This window comes from Drosophila subpulchrella, chromosome 2L (assembly GCF_014743375.2).
Source record: "Drosophila subpulchrella strain 33 F10 #4 breed RU33 chromosome 2L, RU_Dsub_v1.1 Primary Assembly, whole genome shotgun sequence".
Lineage (NCBI taxonomy): Eukaryota > Metazoa > Arthropoda > Insecta > Diptera > Drosophilidae > Drosophila > Drosophila subpulchrella.
In genome coordinates this window covers 7,764,429-7,785,075 of record NC_050610.1, presented here as the reverse complement: position 1 = coordinate 7,785,075, position 20,647 = coordinate 7,764,429, and the positions used below count along the sequence as shown (strand labels likewise).

The following is a 20,647-nucleotide window of genomic DNA, read 5'->3' as shown; positions in this document are numbered from 1 at the left end:
ATAATTTAATAGTTAACATTATATTATGAATTCTTAACGGTATCAATTCATAATCTATATTCAGGGCTGGGCATTACGATAACTTATCGACCAGTGTTGTATTTCATCCCGCTGATATCGCCTTTTGCAAGGCGCTATGGTATTCTGGGCGAGAGTAAAAACGGTCACACAGCTCATGGCGTCTGTCTTTTGCCACCGGATTTTTGTTTTTCGTTTTTTTACCTACAATTTTCACCGGTTCGCCTAATTTTACAACATTTGGGAGCCTAAGATGGGCTCCTCCAAAAAGCACAAGAAAAACAAATCGGAGCGACGCGAGAAATATGAAGGTAGGTTCAAGATAGTGATTCGTCTACGTGAGCCCCCGCTGGCACATGCCATCTCGCTCTTACGTTTTGCCGCTTGTTGTTGAGCATGTATACACTGAGAAAAAGGTGGTGAACAAAGATAAACCTAAAAACGAATGCTTAGGGAAATGACATTTTTTTTATATTGTTTTTTACATACATTTTAAGTATTATATTTATTTGCGAGCAAATTGTACTAATCCTGATTTTTTTCCCTATTATATAGAATACAGTCAGCATCAGGATCCGGCTCAGCTGCAGCGAGGTCTGAAGCTCATCCTCAAGGTGGGATCTAATGCCACGCCAGAGTACAGTGCCAATTCACCAATGGTTGACGGAGGACCGCCCACAGCAGCCGAGGCCATGATGTCGCCCGTTCCCGAGGAGCTCCAGGACCACCAGGGCCACCGGGAGCGGCACAAGAAGTCGAAGAAAAAGAAGAAGAAGAAGGATCGCGAGAAGAAGCACAAGCACCACAAGGAGAAGCGTCACCGGAGCAGGGATCGCCATCGGGACGCTGGATCTGATGACGATGTAGTGCCCGGTGCCGACGATGCTGCCTGCAGTGGTTTCGCCCCACCCTCGGTGGCTCCGCCGGCCGTCGATCCAGATTCCAGTCAGGATGGCTTCAGCTTCATGGACGACGATCAGTCACAGCCGCTGCCGGAGAATATTCTGTTCTTCGCCGGCATCACCACGGACAACTCTCCGTCCAACTGTCCGGTGTCCAAGCCCATTGCACCGCGGAAGCTGGAGGATATCCTGATGGGTTCCTCGCCAAACTCCTCGTCGTTGCAATCCTCCTCTTTGGGAATGGTGGGCAGCAGTCCCACCAAGCCACTGCCCGACGTGAGTTACTCCATCTTAAGTGAACCTAAGTCCCAAATTAATTAATATATCATATGCCATTCAGCTCTTGATACCTTCTCCCTCAACGCCTGGGGGAGCCAACTCCCTGAATGCCCTTACACCCAAGGCTCTGGAGGCACCAAAGACCCCTAGCAGTTCCAGTGAGTCGGGAAGGGAACCCCGGAGTTGTGTGCTTAAGCTAAAGCAACAGAAATCGCCGTTGAACAAGCTGCTGGAGCACCTGCTGCGCTTCCTAGAAAAGCGGGATCCCCACCAGTTCTTCGCATGGCCGGTCACCGATGACATGGCGCCCGGTTACTCCTCGATAATTAGCAAACCCATGGACTTCTCCACCATGCGACAGAAGATCGATGACCACGAGTATGCCGCTTTAACCGAGTTCAGTGATGACTTCAAACTGATGTGTGAGAATGCCATCAAGTACAACCATGTGGACACGGTTTATAACAAGGCAGCCAAACGTCTGCTTCAAGTCGGTATGAAGCACCTGCAACCGGAGAACTTAATGAGGAGCCTGAAGCCACTTTCGGGGTACATGAGAGAGCTCACTGCTAAGGAACTTGGCTTTGAATTGAGTTCTAACGATATGTCACGGGAAACTCATGATTCGGCGGACGAAGGAGCTTCAACTGGAGCGGAAGAGCCACCCACTCCTGCCCAACTGGAGGAGGAGGAGCGCAAGCGAGTGCGGCGTTTGGAGAATGCGCCCAAAACCCATTTCGAGCCTTATGTAGACGATTTGACGGGGGAGGAGATTCTGGCGCAAGTTCAAAATGCGGCGCAACAGGCCAAGCAGAGGGTCAATGCCAAGAAAAATGCGCGAAAGATGGGTTTCCTGCGTCAATCGAAGGATGGCAGTACCACTCTGAATCTTCTGATAAAGGAGGAGAACGAGGGTCCCGAAAGGGTAGTAACCATTGGCGATCTGGTGGGCAAACTGCAAACGGGAAGCACTCAGCTACAGGTGCGACAGGCTGACAAAAGGAACGCCATGAAGACAGTGAAGCCCCTAAGCTACGGAGCCTTTGCCAGCTTTGCGCCCACTTTTGATTCCCGCTTTTCCACTCTGAGTGCCGAGGAAACTCAATTGGTCTTACGTACGTATGGTGATGCCTCCAGTGCGGAATATGCTGAGAGTATTCTTCAGTTCACCAAGGACTCTAGCTATGGGACAACCATTGCCAATGGTTTGCTGGATATCCTCACTAACGGCGAACACAGCAAATCCCTGGATGAACTCTACAACATGCAGCTGCATTCGTACGAGCAACGCGAGATTTCAAAGTGCTTTGAGCAGGAGAAGGAAACCCCTTGCCCGCAGGAAACCTCAGAACAAATCGAGCAAGAGTACGAGAAATACAAAAACACCGCTGTGGATTTCAAGCGATTGCAATCTCTCGGCGATCTTGGCATCGATGTGAGCTTTTTGGACGGCATAGAGGCGGAAATGAAGAATTTCGAGCTCAACCGACGAATGCACGAGCATCTCAGTCAAAATTTGACTCTCATCGAAAAGCTGCGAGTAACCCAGCACGATCGTTTGTCACAGCCTTTGCCGAATCACCTGGGACTGGTGCAGCCCGCTGGTCAGGAGGAGGCCCAAACCGCCCAGCAACTGACGCAGCAGATCAGTGAACTGGCAAAGAAGCTGCCGCCTTCTGCTATTGCCGATCCCTATGCCTTACGGAAGGCCATGGGCATGTCCTATGGTATGTCAATATGCAAAAGTAATAGTTTATTTTATATAAATTAATTGAACTCCTTTTTACCCCAGCTGGCCTGCCGCCACCTCGGCCGGTTTCTCCACGCGTCCAACTGCCCGAGCTGCTACAACAGCCGGTGGCCCTTCCCCAGTTGCAACCGGTGGCCATGGAGATCGACGAGTCCGATGAGCAGCATGGCGGTGGAGATCTGGAGAACGAGCTGCGCGAGTTCCTCGAAAGCGGATCCGGCCTACACCCTACGAATCCGGCAGATGACAACAGCATCGTCGCCCAGCTGCTGCTGAACTAGGGGATCGGGATATCTCCATGACGCGTGCTATGTTTATAATGTAAGATAATTAAATTTCTCTAAATTATTTTCATATATCCCATGGCAGTTGCATTCTAAATAAATTGTAAGATAATACTAAAATCCAGGTCTTGCTATTGGGGAATTGTGTAGATCTTAAATCTTAAATAAAATCGTTATTTTACGACGCCTAATTAATAACTTTCTTGTTTAAGTAGTTAGCAGTACTGCAAAGGATAACTTTTATTGCAATTATTAAGAGGTCTTGATCTTAAAATGATCAAATATTAATTCAGTGAACTTTCTTTAGCACTAACAATTATATTCTCGTTTCAATTTCGAACTTAAGCCTAAACACTTTCGATTTGTCTTAACTGTACCTATGTAACGATTTAAGGTTTAAACACAACACAATTGCAGAAGAACAGGCCAGTGCTAGACTTCTTCGACGTCTTCCGAGGGCTTGGGGTCTTCCACAACCTCCTTCAACTCGTCCTCAGCGGCAACAGGCGGTTTAGTGATCTACAGAAAATTACAATACGATGGGCGGTACAGTGAACATACACTTTGCATTATCATAGTTGAGCAACTTCATTCAGTAGCTGTCTCCAGGCACATAATACTTATCGGATCATGCAGTTAGCGCTGCCATTTATCATTAACATGCTGGTTATATCTGTCTTTGACAATAGCTCTCTTCATGCACTTAGGCTAGGCGTATCCTACAGTTAAGTACGATTAGGTTCTTAGCCTATGATTAGGATTTTGATTACATAATATCTTCGTATGGACTTTACCACATTAGAAACCGCGTGGGGCGAGTATCGGTTTAGTTTTTTGATTTGAGTATGGACCACTTAGAACCTAGACATTAGGCAGGGCTAAATGTTTTGGAACCCGTTTATATATATATATATATACTTTATATCACAAGATGGTTGATATTGGTTGTCCCCGTTTTTGATGTGATTTTGGTTAGTGGGCGATTTCAATGGCTTTTCAACGTTTTGATTTTGTTATTGTTCTGTAGAAGTTTTTGAGTTGAATCTGAGCCCGATTGGCTGCTAGATGTTCTTACTTTGAAGCAGCGAATCTGGAAGTGGTCGCACATCTCCGATACCTGAAAATAGTTAATGATGGGTTATTAAAAAATGTTCTACATGCACATTTTACTTTTATTTATATTTCTCAAACTGTTAAAAGAATGGTAAACTTACCACGCCGTAGCCGTAGTGCCAGTGGGCTAATGTTGAGAAAATGGTGAGACCCTCGAGTATCCATCGTTCGATATCCGGCGTGAGATCTGTGTCAAAGACCTTCTCGTAATAGGGAAAACAGCAAACTCCCACGGTGGCGGCCAGTGGCCACATGAGCACATTGAAGGCATCACATCGCATGTCCGACATTTGGGCTACTATTAACCGGCACTTTGAAATCCAATACAGCAGAATTTTTAATTATTTACCACTTTAAAATCTCAATAGTACTTACTGCAATGTTTGAGAATATCGTGCCATAGAGTATCCATAGGATTCGTGGCTCCAGATTAATCACATTATTTCGAGAGAAGAACGACCAGATAAGAGTGATTACAAAAAGCCAGACGAACGCGAAAAATGGACGCAGCATCTCCCACATGGGTCGCATTTTTCCAGTCTTGTTTTTATAGGAACTGAAACAAATGGATATAATTTAAAATCCGAAGCTGAACAGTTAAGAATTGAGGACAAAAACTCACAGGTAGATATTTCTGGCGATAATCGGATGACTGCTGACCATTCCAGAACCAATAAGAACAAACTCAAACATGTTGGCCATTGTAAAACCATAAATGTCGAAGCGATATATCTCAGGTCCAAAGACTGTTGCCAGAAATAGCATCCCACTTACTCCCTGACGTGAATAAGAAATGGTAATTAATTTGCAATGTACCTAAAAGATATATTGTCTTCACTTACCCACATGGTAAAGTCATAGCCCCAGGGCAAGAACATAACTCCAGTGTTGTACTTCTCCACATGCGTTAAATAGAAGTTCAGAAAGACGTTCCAGATCACGAAGAACATACGAATTGGTGGCAAATCGTGTGAGCCGAAAAGGGAGAACAGGTAAATGGGTATCAGTGCAGCTGAATAAGAGTCCAATCCGTGGTCAAATAGCTCTCCCAAAGGTCCACTCGTTCCAGTTCTTCGAGCCTGCTTGCCATCCATGCCATCTAATAATTAAAGGAGATTTTTATAGTTATGAAGTGTTGTTCAATTTACATTAATCTCTTTCAAATCTCACCCAAATTATAATAAATGAGTATGTTTATGGCCGCCACTGTCCACACCCAAGCGGGTACAGTGTTGCCATTCTCTGAATTTGCGGCATCAAAACTCCAGTCGTAGTAAGCTATCAGGATAAAGTTGACGACAGTCATAAGAAACCCCACGAACGTCAGAACGTTGGGCGCCAGCCATTTGGGAACAAACTGGAATATTTAATTTCACTTTATATGTACATATGCCAAGAAGTTATTATATATTACCTTCACCAAGTAGTTCCACAATGGGTGCATCACATAGACACTGAGGAAACTCGTGTCTATACTGCTGTACTACGGAATAAATAACAAGATATTGATTTAAATCACCGATTGACCTTTAATATAACTCTATTCCACGCACTGATAATTTCTGTCAATCTATAACATAAAACTCATTAAATTTGAGTTGCCTGTACAAAAAGCGTTTATGAAATCGTAAACCAGACCAAAACTCATAATCACAGGGTAGAGCTATCGTTTAAATGAGATTTGATAAGATATCACTTCATACCTAAGAAAGTACCTTGAAAAGTACTCTCACTATCGTTTTGTTGAATTTTCATTATACTGACGACTTAAAACTTGTTAGTACAAGTTCTTAACGCCCATACTTTGCCCCGTCTTTATTCCATTGTCTCTGGATTTTGTAATCATTACAAGTACAAATTCCACTTTTGATAGTAACCAACTCCAACCCCTCCACCGAATACGCACTATCTATCGAAAGCTTCAGCTCTTGAATCCGTGACAGTTCAATGCCTCCTTCTAACGAACGTTTGCGAAACATTTGTTTAGCCTGATTATCACCTAATTGATGACATACACTAGTAAAAATATTCACTACAAATTTTGATAGTTCAAGCTAGCCTGATTATCACCTAATTGATGACATACACAAGTAAAAATAATCATTAAAAATTTCGACACAGTAAACGGGATTAATTGGTCGGCATGGATTTAAATGTAGACTAATCTGGTCGGCGAACCAACCGGAACTAGAATGAATCGTAGTCCGATAAGACGGGGTTTTTACACATTGAGAAATGTTTGCCTTAATCGGGATCGGATCAATGTTTGCAGATTAGATAAGAACAAAAATCTAGACCTTGTACTTAACATCTTGTATTAAAGTTTAAAATATTATTTGATTGACATTTTTGGAATTAGCAAAGAATAATTTATTAAATGAACTTCAATATGTCTACAAATTTCTCCGGGTGTACAAAAAATTTATTTTTGTGATTCACGAGCATGAACATTTATAATAAAAAATGACTTTATTAAACTAAACATTAAAAAAAAAATTTTAAAAACTTTTTAATTAGGTTATGACTACTAATTAACGTAAATTACGTGGAATTAGACACTTTTTAGCTATAACAGTATTAGTTAATCTGTGACTATATTTTGGAAGAACCCACTAAAACTAATCTACCTCACTGTTGAAAGATAGCAAATGGTCATAAGTAAAAAAAAGACTATTTATTTAAATAGAGTCATTTGACTTTCCACACCCCGATAACAGTTTGAAGATCTGCTGAGTGTTTCAAGCAGTCGACCCAATTTAAACTTTAGAAGTTTTCTGGGTTGTAATCGAAAAATTCAGAGAAAATGGGTTAAATCGATAATGTAGATTATGTCATTCCGGAGCTTTATTTACAACAAATAAGAATTTACTAAAGTAGGGGAGTGGGTTCCCCAATTGGGACATTGATTTTTACCACCCAACCCATCGAGGGCCTTGTCTAAAAGTCCGTACCCCCTTTATTGAAGAACTCACCTTGTAGCGCTCGAAGCCCCTCAAATGAGCCTCCGACAAATAGCGCATGCAACCCATTTTGTAAATTGTATTTTGTACTTTTCTAATATGTTTTTGCTGTTCCACTAGTTAGTGAAAGATGATAACAGGGAAAGAGGCGGCACGAGGGAGACGGGGGGAGTTTGCACTTGGATCGGAAGTCAGATTAGCGCGTATCGGCTTGACCTTTGTATGGGTCAGATGGTTTACTCCGGCATATTGTATAACATCTGCGGATCTACACAGATATGCGATTTTCGGATTCGTTCACACGATGGCCCCCGCTAAAAGGCGGAATGCGGGTAAATTAAATAATCGCTTTGTCCGCTCTCTTGCACGCAACACGCAAACAACAGTTACTCTTGCACTCGTATAACTGGCAAAGAAGAAGAACCGGACGGAGACGAGCACGCAGACGTACTGCCCAAAAATAGAGAATATATATTCCGGACGGGCCGGCGTCTGAATGGGAACTGTGGACTTATCAGGCCTGAAGACCTAGCGCTTAATTCACGACGCCGACTGCAACTTGGGTTCCACAAAAACAAATCCCAGTGCGCACAGCACCAGAGATGGCAGTTGGGCATTTTTCAGACTGATACGGGATTGTTCGACTCCAATCCTCTGATATACCCATCCAGAAACCTATTTTCGAAAAGATGTTACCATATCATATTTAGTAAATTATATAAAAACATTTTTTATATAAATTTTTTCACAAATTCGATGTATGTATGTAGATTTTATTTTTGCAATAATAATAATAGGATTATCAAAAAAAATTAGATACTTTCAGAATTTTAGTTTTCAAAAGATTCCTTTCCAATTTCTGAGTTTATATTTCTTTGCCTATTGTTCTATTGGAACGTCAAAGCTAAACTTTTGAGATTCGGAATTTATAAATGTTCTTAAAAAGTATTGAGAAGCAATAGAAACTCATAGTTCTTGTGAAAAGAACATTGAAAATAATATTTATCCTAATGTTGTAAAATATTTTCCAAACTAAACTACTCTTTGTTCGCATCACTAGCCCGTACAATCTTATCGGGAAGCGATTGTGTGTGTATTTCGCATTGAATGAATGTGAATTAAAAATTGTAAAACTCTCCCACTCCATGAGCAACAATATTGCTGCCCGCCAGAGAGAGGTTATCAATCTCAAGCTCCACAATTTCCACAGGCAGGGCGACAATAATTTCAGGGAGATTTGTGGCCTGTTGTTTATTACAATTATAAACGTTAATGACCGCCCGCAAACGATCCGATCGGATCATCATGCTGCTTTATGCGCGTGTTTTATAAAACACTAAAATTAGATCGAAGTCGTGTTTACAATTTTAGTTCAAGTTCGGGAGATAACCCATCGCAGATCGGGTTGCCAGGCGCCACGGGGGCAAATCGAACGGAAATCGAATCTTAAAGATTAAAAGGGATGGAAAACTGAAATGCTCGGCCTAATATAAACTGAAAATGTTTATAATGCTAATACATTTTTGTATATAAAAGTCCTGTAACATTTTTATATTAGGAATAGAAAAAAGTGTTGGTGTTTTTCCATAAATAACTCTTTAATCTTTTATCAACATTTTTGCAATCATGTACACTCAGTTCGTTATTAATTCACATAAAAAAAACATGCTTCACAATTTGGACAACAACTACAACTTGTTTACGAACTTCAAGTAGCTCTAGTCATAAAACTTATTTCGGTATTAAGATAACGTAAAGACTTTCTTATCGAGCAAGGAAAAACCCGAGCGATAAATTAGGCAGAAAATTTACACCGAGGCGGTGGGCAGTCCAAAAAAAAATATAACTGAAGACTTAAGTCTATAATGTGGTCGGGATCAGTTCAGACTACTTAATTCAACCATCTGGAGGTCTCCGTGGCAGTCAGACCCTCGGAGCGCAGACGTTGCAGCATGGGGCGATATATGTCGGGGGTAAAGGGCAGCAGGACACCGCGTTCCTGGATCTCACCTAGGATAGGATAGTTTAGAATTAGTTATTGGTTTAAAAAGATGGATAGTACGGGAACCCACCATCTAGGATCATTTTGGCCGCAATGGCCGCTGGCTTGCCCACCGTCATTGCCATGGCGGAATGACCCTGGGGCTGGCCATAAACCACAAAGTTGATGCCACGCTCCTCACGGCGACCATCGGGCCAACGGATGCCCACTTCGTGGCGCAGCACCACCAGATCGCGCTCATCGCGTTCTAAAAATATAATGCATAAATTTCTATTAGAAATTAAGTTTAAAGTTAATTGCAAAACCCACCGAAGGCTAGTCTCTTGGACAGATAGTGACTGAGCGTGTCCAATGGAGTGTTTAGCTTCACCACAGGAGTATCATCCAGCAGACCCAAGCTTTCGATGCCATCCACATCCCCAATACGCTCGTTCAGCTTCTGCTTGAGGTTCTCGTAAAAGATGCTCGAATCGGACATGCCCATCAAGTGAATGACCAACTGGCGCCACGTCACATCCGGTCCACTGGGATGCAGTAGAGCATGTGGCTCCGCATCAATCAATCCCAAGAGTTGCATGGGTTTAATGGACGCGGAAAAGCCCTTATAGCGAATGGTTCCGCGGAGCAGAGTGTGAACATCCCTGCCCAAGCCGTAGAGAGAGCCGTACTTGGTGGAGTCCCTGTTGGGGAAACCCTCTAGGGCGAATCCTGGCAGGAAGTCCAGGCTTCGAGGACATGACATGAGTTCACCGCCTCCAGAAATCTCCACTATTTGTCCCTGACTCAGATATTTGGCAGCGGAGAGAGTGTTGAGCAGTACTCCTCTGGGTGACCAAGAGAACTTGTATCTCAAGGAGTTATTGGAATGCTCCGGTGCCGGCAGACCTCCGCAGTAGCTCACGAAAGACTCAACCACGGCTCCCTTGTCCTGCACCTCGTGGATGCACTCCAGAGCCAACAGGTGATCGATTCCTGGGTCCAAGCCCACCTCATTCATGATGGTCACTCCCTTGGCCTTAGCCTCCTCGTGCAGTTCGGAGATCTCGTCGTTTAGGTAGCTCGCGGTGACCATGTGGGTGCCTTCTGCCACGCAATAACGTGCCACCATGCCATGGAGACTGTAGGGAAGCAGGGAAACCACCACATCTGCCTTGCCACACAGCTCCTGCAGATGACCAGTGCTCTCGTTCACATCCAGATAGACGCTGTCCACTCCGGCATACTGTTGGGCCAGGCGATCGGCTTCCTCCTTGACCTGCGAGCAAACCGTGATGCTGACATCCTTCTCGCGGTGCAGCCACTCCACGAGGGGTGCGGACACCATGCCAGCCCCCAGGACCAAGACTTTCTTGTCCGACTCGTACCTTCCCTCCATCTTGTGACGCGACCTGTGGCTCTGCGAATCTCGGAGCTCCTGAATATACTGGAAGCCCTCGGTCAGCTGACCGTTGCTCGCGATAATAGCCTGAAAATAAGCAGAGAGGAACGGAATTAGCTAACTGATAACAGATGCATATAGGAGGGTTTTTACACTCAAAGTTTAAGTAATAAATAATGGAAATAAATTTGGTGAAATCATCTTTGTAAAACGATTTGTAACAAGTTCAAGTAATAACAGTGTTCGAAAATATTATGAAAAAGTTCTTACCGACTGAATGGGGTACGAGAATTCCTCCTCCGCCAACGGTTTCTTTGCATCACTCTTGATAATATCATGAACATGGGGTGCCAACAGTTCTCCAAACAAATCCGTCGACTCCCTTGGCAGTTGGGTAGGCATATTATCAATAGAGCAGACCAACACTCCAGGACCCTTGAAGCTCTTGGTGTCCTTGTTTCTATCCGCATCGTACAAACAGAAGGGAGTGTCGATTGTGGTGCACTCGTTCATGAACTCAATGGAACCACCGGGATCAGCGGAAATGTCGCAAATGGCCAGCATGCGATGCGGCAGGGCGGGACTACCCTTGCTTGTTGGCAGCCAGGGAGTGTTTGCTGGCCGAAGCAGGTTCTTGGCATCCGGAATGCTAATCAGCTTGGGACTGCCCACGGCCCAGTAGATGCCGTTTAAAATAACCGATGCATACGGAGCTATCTTCGTGCTGAATGTGGAGATGTAACGTTCGGGGAACTCATCGTACTCCTTGGCATCAAAGCCGCCGCCTTCACGGCGCTCCAGATGATCTGATCGGCTCACCTCGCAGCCATAAAGCTTGTTTTGATCTACAATTAGTTACGGATTAATTAATCATTGTAAGTTATATATTTTAAATTATACTCACTTCCATGTTCGGCCACCTTCCGAAGCATCTCAGGCGGAACATACTCTATGGGCAGCTCGGAGAACACCTCCTGGGCTCCTTGGGAAACATTTCCAGAGCCAGTAAAAACAAACGTAAGTGGTCCAATTGACTTGGGCATCATGCCGAGTGAGATCTCGTAACCACAATCCCTAATTGCCTGACGAGCCATCGATGAATTACGATAATTGTGGGCGGGTCCAATGTGCATGAAAGGTGTATGATGTCCCAAAGCCAGAAGACGCAGTCCAATGCCATGCAGGATGTTCACCATGCCAGCCACTCCGGCATATTTGCCAAAAGCCACTTGTCGTGATCCTCGCCCGTCAATAATTCTTTCGTAGTCTATAAGGCGGATTTTCTAAGAAAATTGTTCAAAATTAATTATAGCTCTCTTTTGAAGGTAATATATAATTTCAAACCTTCTCCAAAATAGCATCTAGTAGCGGCATATTAGATTCCTGCGCCTTAATGGTGTGCGAAAAGAAGCAGTAGGTCTTGCCAGGAATCAAAGCATCAATGGGAACTTGCTTCACTCCAAATATCACGGACGCATCACTGATGTCCTCCTGAATATGAGCTCCAGCCTGCATGTAAGCCTTTACCGGAAATAACAACATTGTTCAATGTTAAAATTCCTCTTATCTTATCATTTTGGTACATAGATCATGGTAATCTTTATGTTCAACATATAAAAATATTTTATCTTTGTTACAACCTAGATATAATCTTATCTATCTATTTGATATTGAAATGAATTCAAGATTTTTAAACAATTTTTGTTTTTTTTTAATTTCGGTATTAATTAATTTTGCTTGTTTTTCGAATCATTAAGTTTTATGACCGGGTACTTCAGTTAAAGGTATTATTATTAATTATTAAATTAATTGATTGTAATTTTATTGCAATTTTTATTTTTTTGTTGTTGTTACCTTACTTTTATAGCTATGATTTTTCAACCCCATTAATCTTTTCTTCTCACGTGCCCCCCATAAAAACATTATCAACTCCACAAATCAGTTAAATATAGTATATAAATTCCATGGAATCAATGCTTCTAACGATAAACTTTGGCTTTTCTCCTCCTCGTTTGTTTTGTAGCCGATTTCAAGGCCAGCCAATTGCCAAATTAAGAGCTCCATATAGAGAGGCTTATCATCCGAGTTTTTATTTATGATGCAGCACTTGGGGGGCGTGTGTACCACTATGTACTACATATACAGCAACTTGCTGGCCTGACTACCGATATGATTTCCAGTGGCGATTAGCCGCAGACTCAATAAATCCGTTGCCAACTGGCCATGGAAAATTACGTCTTATGAATTGTGGACGTGATTTTCAAGTTCCAGCTATGCTCACCTGCATGGGATATGCACGACGATTGGAGGGCTGCACGATGACCTTGACATTCTGCTTGACCAACTTCTGGACGTGGGTGGGACCAAAAGGAGCTCTTCGCTCCCACACAGACTGGTCCTCTCGCCGAATAGCAATCACACGACTCTGAAAACATAAAGATTGATATTAACATTTCAAACATACCCGTTGTTACAAGGATTTTTAGATATAAAATATTTTAAATATTCCATTGTCATTTCAAAAACATTTGGATGCCATGAACATGATCTGCATAAGCACACAATTGATTACATTTAAAAACTCGAAAGCATCTTTATCACTTTTACTAGTTTATGAATGGGATCTTTAACACCATTTTTTCATTGAGGTTGCACTTGGGGAGGTGAATCAACTTACATGGCGTTGCCTGGTGAACGGATGCGCGATTGTTGCGCGCTGTTGAATCGCCCTCCACATTTTTCGGCAGCTTTGTGGGTTCCCTTCGAGCAGATCGAGTGCGAACTAATTGTAATCGTTGCGTTTATTCTTCACTTGGATGGTGCTGATCCGATCCGTTTACTTCGAGCTCTGGCACTCTTCTAAAGGCATCCGAGGAGGCGACCCGCGAAACAGCCTCTAATCAGCAGTTGAACCCGTCGTAAATCCAGTGATAAGCCCGTGCTCTTCATGCATCTCATCGCAGCTAAAAAGAAACGAATTTGTGCGTTAGCGGGGAAAAAGAGCGAGCTATGGTTGATTGCCACTTACCCGTGGGGAAGCCGGATCTCTGTTCGATTTTGGGCTACAAATTTTCCACTCTGATAAGAGAGCTGCCCAAGAATTAAGAGAACCGCCCTGGGGAAATTCCTCAAGCGCTGTTTACACAATGCAATTCTTATACAGTTTTCGAGATTTCTTTTATCCATTGAGCGTTCTATACAACATTTAAGATTTGGTAGATATTTTTTAATCGTCAATATTTTCCTAAGCATTTAACTTAACAATTCAGGCATTCAATTCATCAAATTAAATTAAATTGAACAATATTTTTTTTCACGGCATTTTTTAGCCCAAAAAATGATACAAAATATTTCAGAACATACACATTTTTATTAAATGGTATAAAAACAAGTTTAATGATATTCAAATCATTAAATAACAGTCGAATCATTATTTCTGGTTTTGTGGTTAATTATTTTTCTTGAATTACAAATAAAGTAGAAAACGTAAGTATTATTTTGCTAGCAAGAATTGCACTTTGTAAACACCACTTCACAATTTGGTTTTTGGTGTTAAAGCATACGATTTATTTTTAATTGCATCTTGGTTTCATAGGTTCGTCTCTGGCACAGATTTCAGTGCAGATTATAATCATTATACTATTCACATCAAACACAGTTTACGTTCTTATTTATCTATAAATCTACGAACTACTGGAGCAGCGGCCACGAAATGTAACTCGGCTGACACACGTAAAATAAATATACATGATTATTACAGCTAGTAAAACAAATTTCGTTTTTGCTACACTTTCGGGTAAGCCAAATTAAAATTAAAACGGAATAACATTTTGATTACGGGAAGTTATAAAGAGGAAAGCCGTAAAGCTGTAAAGCTGATTAGCGGAAGGCCCACTGGGTTCCACTGAATATCCCACGGATCGATCGTCTAGAGCGCCGGCGCCTCAGGCAGCAGCGATGTAAAGAAGGTGACGACAAAGGTGCGCACAACGGAAATCACAGAGTTATTGGCATTTGGTGGTTCCACAGCTACGGCTTCAGCGGAAACGTCAGCCGCATCTGGATTAGCAACGGATGCTGGAGCAACGGGTGCGGCAGCAGGTGCATCGACCGCATCCTGTCCAGCAGCAGGTCCAGCCGCTGGCACTGCACCAGGCTCATTAGCCGCCTGGGGATCGTTGTTTTCTCGTTCCACCGCCGCGTCCATCATCCGCTGAATTTGCTGCACTGCAGCAAAGGCGGCCGCATCGCCAGCATTGTTGTTACGGTTGATATTGTTATTGTTGCGTTCCCGGCGGCGCAGGACACCAATGTGATACCTATCAAATAAAAGAAGACTTTACTACAAATCATTGAGTGTTTTACGAGTTACAAACATTAATAATTATTCAAACTAATTATCAAAGCCAAAAAAAAACTTCCTAATATCACTAGGAATTTCACAAAATCTTTTACTTACAGATAGATCGCTCCGGCGATCATCAACACCAGTAAGCAACGCAGCGGCGAGGAGTTAAAGTACAGGACAGTCACGAAAATGGCCAAACGCGTGAAGCTGAAGAAGCTATCCAGCCAGTCACGCATTTCTGGTTCCTCCTGGATGTTGGGGAAATTTCTGTTCTGCGGTGCCCCATTTATTTGAGGGGCTGGTTGCACCTGTGCTGCGGGGGCAGCAGCTGCTCCTGCTACGGGTTGTGCGGTATTCAGCGGGACTTGGGGCATCAGGGGTTGAGGCAATGACGGCAAAGCGGATTCGTTCGAGCCTGGCAACGTCGACCTGCGAGTATATAATAAGAGGGCTTTTAATAACTTTTTGTATAACATTACATCAAGATATACATTTATAATCGAATATTCTGACGGTTTCATTTGCATGAGATCATTAAAAAGCAAAGCCTTATTGCGCACATTATAATGTTCAAAAGCGTCTAAAAATAAACTAATGTTTTGACTGTAATCGTAAGTCCCAACAATATTTACATAAATGGGAGCAAGTCTGATAACCAAAATGTTTTTGGGATGTGTTTAGCAAAAATTCAAAGAATAAGTAAGTTTAATAAATAAACAAATGTTAGAAACCATAAAAATATTGTGATCTCATTCGTTTTTTTAAGACAATAATAATGAAGTACCTAAAATGAATTTATATACTACTACTATTTATAATATGTTTTCACAAACTTAATCTGTCAAAATATTTTTCCTATTCCCAAAACATGCCTTTAATTCTGCGAAATGTTATTTGCATTAGTTCCCATCTGATGTTTCCATTCTGAATTGTTTTTTTTCGCCGTATCAAATATCTTTCCTCGTCATTTTCCGACTTCCAACTTACCGCAGAGCCAACTGCTGCATGTACTGGGCGTAGACCTGCTGAATCCAGGCGTTGTAGATCAGCGCCTGCTGCTGGAACATCGCATGGGAATTGGCACTGGCATTGGCGGCTGCTGCTGCCGCCTGATTCTGCTGCCAGAAGTGCGCCCAGGGATTGGCCAAGCCGATGCCACCTGCCACGGGAGATGACGTGGCTGCCTGATGTGCCGGCTGCTGGTGTGTGGGATGACGTTGTCGGAGCTCGTTTGCGTTCCCGCTGACCTCCTGCAGCGGTGGAACCGCAGCCTTCGGCGGCACTGTGATAGTTTTGGCTGGAGGCGTTAATATTTGCTTACTGGCGCACACCAAATGAAAGATATGGTGCTGTTGGTAGACATCCTTGTAGCTGCGAATCACCTCCGATATCTTTTGGGAGTCATCTAAAAGCTTGCCAGAGTAAATCAGCTTCTGATCTTGGATTTCCTAGAGGGATATAAAGATGAAATAACGTTTAAAATTTGTTTCTTTAAGATTCAATAATAGTATAAATGGGCTTTCCAAATCAGAGAAATATACAAATACATCTATTATATTATTCCGGAGTACTTAAAGTTATCAGTTCACTTGCTTCCCATAAGAGATAACAATGGATTGTTCTCGTCAGCCAAAATCTATGGAAATTTGAATTTTGAACATTCTGGGGCTAAAGGTCTTATGGAAAGAATGAAAAAATCTAGGGAAATTTTGAAGTAAATGTATTAAGAAGTTAAGACCTTACTACAATATTTCACTTCGGGACTCGGTTTAGGCTGTGTAATGTGCGCTGAAGTCTATTTTTGGATGATAGAAAGTATTGTATTCCTGTAATTTTGTGTATTCCTGAATTGTAAATATTCCTTCCTGTTTTTACTTAGTATAATTAAGAGATTAGAAAACATATGTGGGATGTAAACAACGAGTCACACGACCATAAGGTATTTTTTATATTCCCTATAAGATATCGTATCCATTAAACGTTATCAGATCCCAACCGTAACCATTGTAATCCCTGTTCCAAGCCATCGATTTGCCATGGGCCAAGTGCATGACGCAAGTGCATGACGGGTACTATAATTTAGAGAGGCAATCTACTGACGTGTACTTGCGACTAAGACGCAAATAGCTTTGGGCACCTAAATACGTGCATATGTATGCCAAGCGAAGATGATAAACAATAACAAACTATGCGATAAGATAAGGGAGTGTGCTCCCAGGCAGGAAAGACAAGAGCTCGAGAACCCACCGGTTTGCCAGGATAGACCATGGACAGCTGCTTCTTCAGCCGCTGGACCGTCCAGCAGAGGTCGGAGTCCACATTGAGATCCTCGTACTGCTGGTTGGACGACTTGATGAGCAGTCGAACACTGGTTCCGGAGGGGGATGCTCCGGTTTCCGGGGCCTTCTCACGGGCGGCGGCATCGCAGCCCGCGGCAGTGGCGGCGGCTGGGGAGGCGGCGGCGGTCTCCTCCATCTCGTTGGCCCCGCAAATCGGAGAGCTTTCTATCGCTAATTAGTGACCACGAAACCGAGATCTTTGGTGGGTTTTCGCCGTGCTAACCAGGCACACTTTTTTCGCAGCCACTGTGCTTCACTGCCACTTCCTACTCCGCTCTCTGGGATTTTCAGTGTGTAGTTAATACCGAATTTGACATTAGATTTGGTTTATTTGCTCTGCTGTCGCTTGGTTCGCCAGCTGTTCTGTCCTGTTTTGCTGCCAGCGGAGAATTATTGATTATGAAACGCAGTAAACGTTCCGCAGTTGATCAAAAAACTCGTCTCCATTTGATTCTGACCTGTGGCCAGAGATGAGCGCTGGTCACGGGGCTGTCGTGGGTCGCAGGTATTTTTAAGTCGCAGTTTGGACATGCAGGGTGAAAAGAAGGTTTCAAAAGCAAGTTTGATGTCGCATATAATGGACATGGTTAGAATATTTTTAAAACTTTGCTTAGCCACCTGAAATACTCACTTATGTTCGTTTTTTATATTTTATTTCCTCCAAACCTAAACCCTAAGTAGTGACTCGGAACAGTGACTTTTGCTCATCGCTGGCAGCAACACTTGTTAATGCCATACATTCAGCAACAGGGTTGCCTTGACTTTCGGGGATGCCAACTCGTGTCAACGTGACGTGTTCGATTGTGCAAAATAATTCAGACGTTGAACTTTTCAAAAACATAAAACTATTTATCTGGTGTCATTGGATTTTCACCAGTTAGGAGGTTTACTTTCAGGTGGGTCACATACATATTTTTAAAATGATGTAAAGATTGCGCTGGAAATGTAAGAGTCTTGTACAAGCAATATATTTTAAAAATGTGTTAGTTTTCAGTAAAAATTCATTATTTTTCTTTAAAAAAAATTGGATTGGTATAAAGCTGTCAAATTTACATCATTTCTTTGAAGTAACAAAAGATTCCATAATTATTTCTTATTTATTAAGTTTCTCCTTGTTAAGTTCTTTCTTGGGTCATTTATATCGATATTTAATCAATCGATATACGCCAAAGCGCTCTAGTACGCCCTACCATTGCAATCCACTTTGTTTTCAAAAAATTTTTTATTCTTCAAGTTCTGGCCTCAAACTTCTGACATTGATACTAGTACCTGGCTTAATATATATCATCTTGCATCCTCACAAAAGTTTTAGTGAACTAAAATATTCGTTTCCAAATCTGTTAGTCGTGATCATAGTTCCATCTCTATTAGAAACTGGAGTACTTTATTTATTCTTTCTAATATATATATATATATTCAGTGAAATAGTTGTTAAGGCGTGTACTTTTCCTAAAATCCATGGATAACAAATCTGCCGTGTCCGCCCTACAAGAATTCTGCGCCAAGTCGAAGAATATTCCACCAACGTATGATTTCATAGACGGCGAGGACGGAGGATACGTGTGTAAAGTTGTTCTGATGGAGATCGAGGCCTATGGAAATGGTAATTTCACCAGATATCCCGGTACTATAACTTATAAGTGTTTGTCCAATTACAGGTCGCTCCAAGCGGGATGCCAAGCACCTGGCTGCTGCCAACATTCTGCGTAAGATCCGGAAGCTACCCGGCGTGGGCAACCTGCTGGACGAGTGCGAAACCAAGTCCGTGGGGGACCTGTGTGAGGAGCTGACCAACTTGAATCGGGACATGCTGAAGGAGCTGCGTGACTACTGCGTCCGCCACGAGATACCACTGCCCACCATCGAGATCGTGCAGCAGAGCGGCTCTCCCAATGCCCCCGAGTTCGTGGCCTGCTGCACCGTGGCCTCCATAGTTCGGTATGGAAAGTCGGATAAAAAGAAGGATGCCCGCCAGCGAGCGGCCATCGAAATGCTGGCCGTGATCTCCAACGAGGCGGATGATATGCGTCCGGAAAAAATGCAGGTTGTGAGCACCAAGCCAACGGGGACTCTCGATGTTGACGAGACTCTGGAGGACTTGGAGATAGAGCGCAGAAAGAAGTTCAACACCTATAGGGAGCTCACCGATGCCGGGAGCGTCGACAATACGGGACTGCGCCTCTGCGATCGCCACAACTACTTTAAGAACTTCTATCCCGCCCTTAAGGAGGCTGCCTTTGAGGTCATCCGTTCAGATGAATTCGCCAGCTCCAAGGATAAGGCTTTAAGCGTGATGAGCGCCTTGAAGATCACACCATCAATCAGTATCTTGGAGTCGTCATCGATGGAACCCCTGTTGTGTGTCCAGTTGAATTGCGACTTTGACGTGGTCTTTGTAGCTCTTGAAAGTAAGATCTTCGAGGAGATAATAGAATATTTCGGAGTGATGTTGATCTAATACTTATAATTTCCAATATATTTTTGTGGTATATATAACATTTATTTTTAACTAGGTCGGCTTACAAATAAGTAAACTGTCTCGTATTTACATTTAAACAAGTTCAGATAATGCACATAATTGTTTTTTTTTTTACTTAAGTTCTATTCGGTTAATACAATCTCCCACCAATGCTGTGGGGCTAAAACATGAAAAAGTGATTCATTCAAGATCTTTGCTCAACGTCTATGTTAACTTTGTACAATAATGATAAGGCAAAACAGATTCAAGCTAGTCGCAAAAAAAATGACATGGGGTATAGAATAGCAAATGTTAAAATGGCACTACCAATAAACTTACTTTCGAGATGGGGACTTCCCCGTAATTTAGAGATGGTAAAACCAGGAGTCGGCGCTGCGCTGACTTTTATTACCAATGCTAATCAAATTTGATGGATTTATTCGATTTATTTGGTCCTAAGAGTAGTCAACAGAAAATAAGGTTTGCAGGAACCGAAATGAATTGGTTTTAAAAATGTAACATGTAAAATTAATTTTTCACAATATTTGCCATTACTGTATGCCCGGACTATGAAGTAATGGTATCCCTAACATATAAATGCCTATTACTGCTGCATCAAATATAATTTGATATCAAGTAGTTGATCAGCGTGTTTTATTCTATAAAATATTTTGTCCTTCGTAAAATAAATAGTGCTTTTGTAAACGGCGTACAAATTTGTATACAATTGTTTGCATTCTTTCAGCATTACAGTTTTATATTCACACAATAAAAAGCAATGCAGCAAATAATTTTAAGTGATCGAAATAAGATATG

At 42.5% G+C, this 20,647-nt stretch overlaps 5 protein-coding genes across 8 annotated transcripts; 2 read left to right on the top strand and 3 right to left on the bottom strand.

Moving 5' to 3' along the window:
• The first annotated feature begins 160 nt into the window (after positions 1–160).
• Positions 161–3,353, top strand: LOC119546629 (bromodomain-containing protein 7). Its single transcript, XM_037853068.1, has 4 exons — positions 161–329; positions 574–1,196; positions 1,261–2,926; positions 2,992–3,353. Exons 1-4 carry the CDS (start codon positions 272–274, stop codon positions 3,228–3,230), a joined length of 2,586 nt encoding a protein of 861 aa, XP_037708996.1. The 5' UTR covers positions 161–271; the 3' UTR covers positions 3,231–3,353.
• A 164-nt stretch (positions 3,354–3,517) lies between these two features.
• On the bottom strand, positions 3,518–7,802 carry LOC119546630 (ethanolaminephosphotransferase 1). 4 transcript variants are annotated; one of them, XR_005219181.1, is made up of 9 exons: positions 7,319–7,802; positions 5,761–5,829; positions 5,517–5,703; positions 5,189–5,445; positions 4,969–5,123; positions 4,722–4,902; positions 4,448–4,657; positions 4,028–4,350; positions 3,518–3,752 (listed from the first exon to the last, which is right to left on the bottom strand). XR_005219181.1 is itself a non-coding variant. In XM_037853070.1 (9 exons), exons 1-9 carry the CDS (start codon positions 7,373–7,375, stop codon positions 3,666–3,668), a joined length of 1,245 nt encoding a protein of 414 aa, XP_037708998.1. In that variant the 5' UTR covers positions 7,376–7,802; the 3' UTR covers positions 3,518–3,665. The 4 variants fall into 4 exon arrangements, 3 of the variants coding, with proteins under 3 accessions (XP_037708998.1, XP_037708997.1, XP_037708999.1); XM_037853070.1 differs by having other exon boundaries at positions 4,309–4,350; XM_037853069.1 differs by having other exon boundaries at positions 3,518–4,350.
• A 1,081-nt stretch (positions 7,803–8,883) lies between these two features.
• Positions 8,884–13,548, bottom strand: LOC119547715 (alpha-aminoadipic semialdehyde synthase, mitochondrial). Its single transcript, XM_037854688.1, has 8 exons — positions 13,364–13,548; positions 12,968–13,111; positions 12,031–12,207; positions 11,591–11,969; positions 10,957–11,531; positions 9,618–10,773; positions 9,379–9,555; positions 8,884–9,316 (listed from the first exon to the last, which is right to left on the bottom strand). Exons 1-8 carry the CDS (start codon positions 13,421–13,423, stop codon positions 9,198–9,200), a joined length of 2,787 nt encoding a protein of 928 aa, XP_037710616.1. The 5' UTR covers positions 13,424–13,548; the 3' UTR covers positions 8,884–9,197.
• A 681-nt stretch (positions 13,549–14,229) lies between these two features.
• LOC119548743 (homocysteine-responsive endoplasmic reticulum-resident ubiquitin-like domain member 2 protein) lies at positions 14,230–17,831 on the bottom strand. Its single transcript, XM_037856258.1, has 4 exons — positions 17,282–17,831; positions 16,022–16,482; positions 15,146–15,463; positions 14,230–15,005 (listed from the first exon to the last, which is right to left on the bottom strand). Exons 1-4 carry the CDS (start codon positions 17,507–17,509, stop codon positions 14,615–14,617), a joined length of 1,398 nt encoding a protein of 465 aa, XP_037712186.1. The 5' UTR covers positions 17,510–17,831; the 3' UTR covers positions 14,230–14,614.
• Positions 17,832–18,127: 296 nt separating this feature from the next.
• Positions 18,128–20,543, top strand: LOC119548744 (double-stranded RNA-binding protein Staufen homolog 1). The gene is made up of 3 exons (XM_037856259.1): positions 18,128–18,269; positions 18,794–18,976; positions 19,032–20,543. Exons 2-3 carry the CDS (start codon positions 18,832–18,834, stop codon positions 19,829–19,831), a joined length of 945 nt encoding a protein of 314 aa, XP_037712187.1. The 5' UTR covers positions 18,128–18,269; positions 18,794–18,831; the 3' UTR covers positions 19,832–20,543.
• Positions 20,544–20,647: the final 104 nt, after the last annotated feature.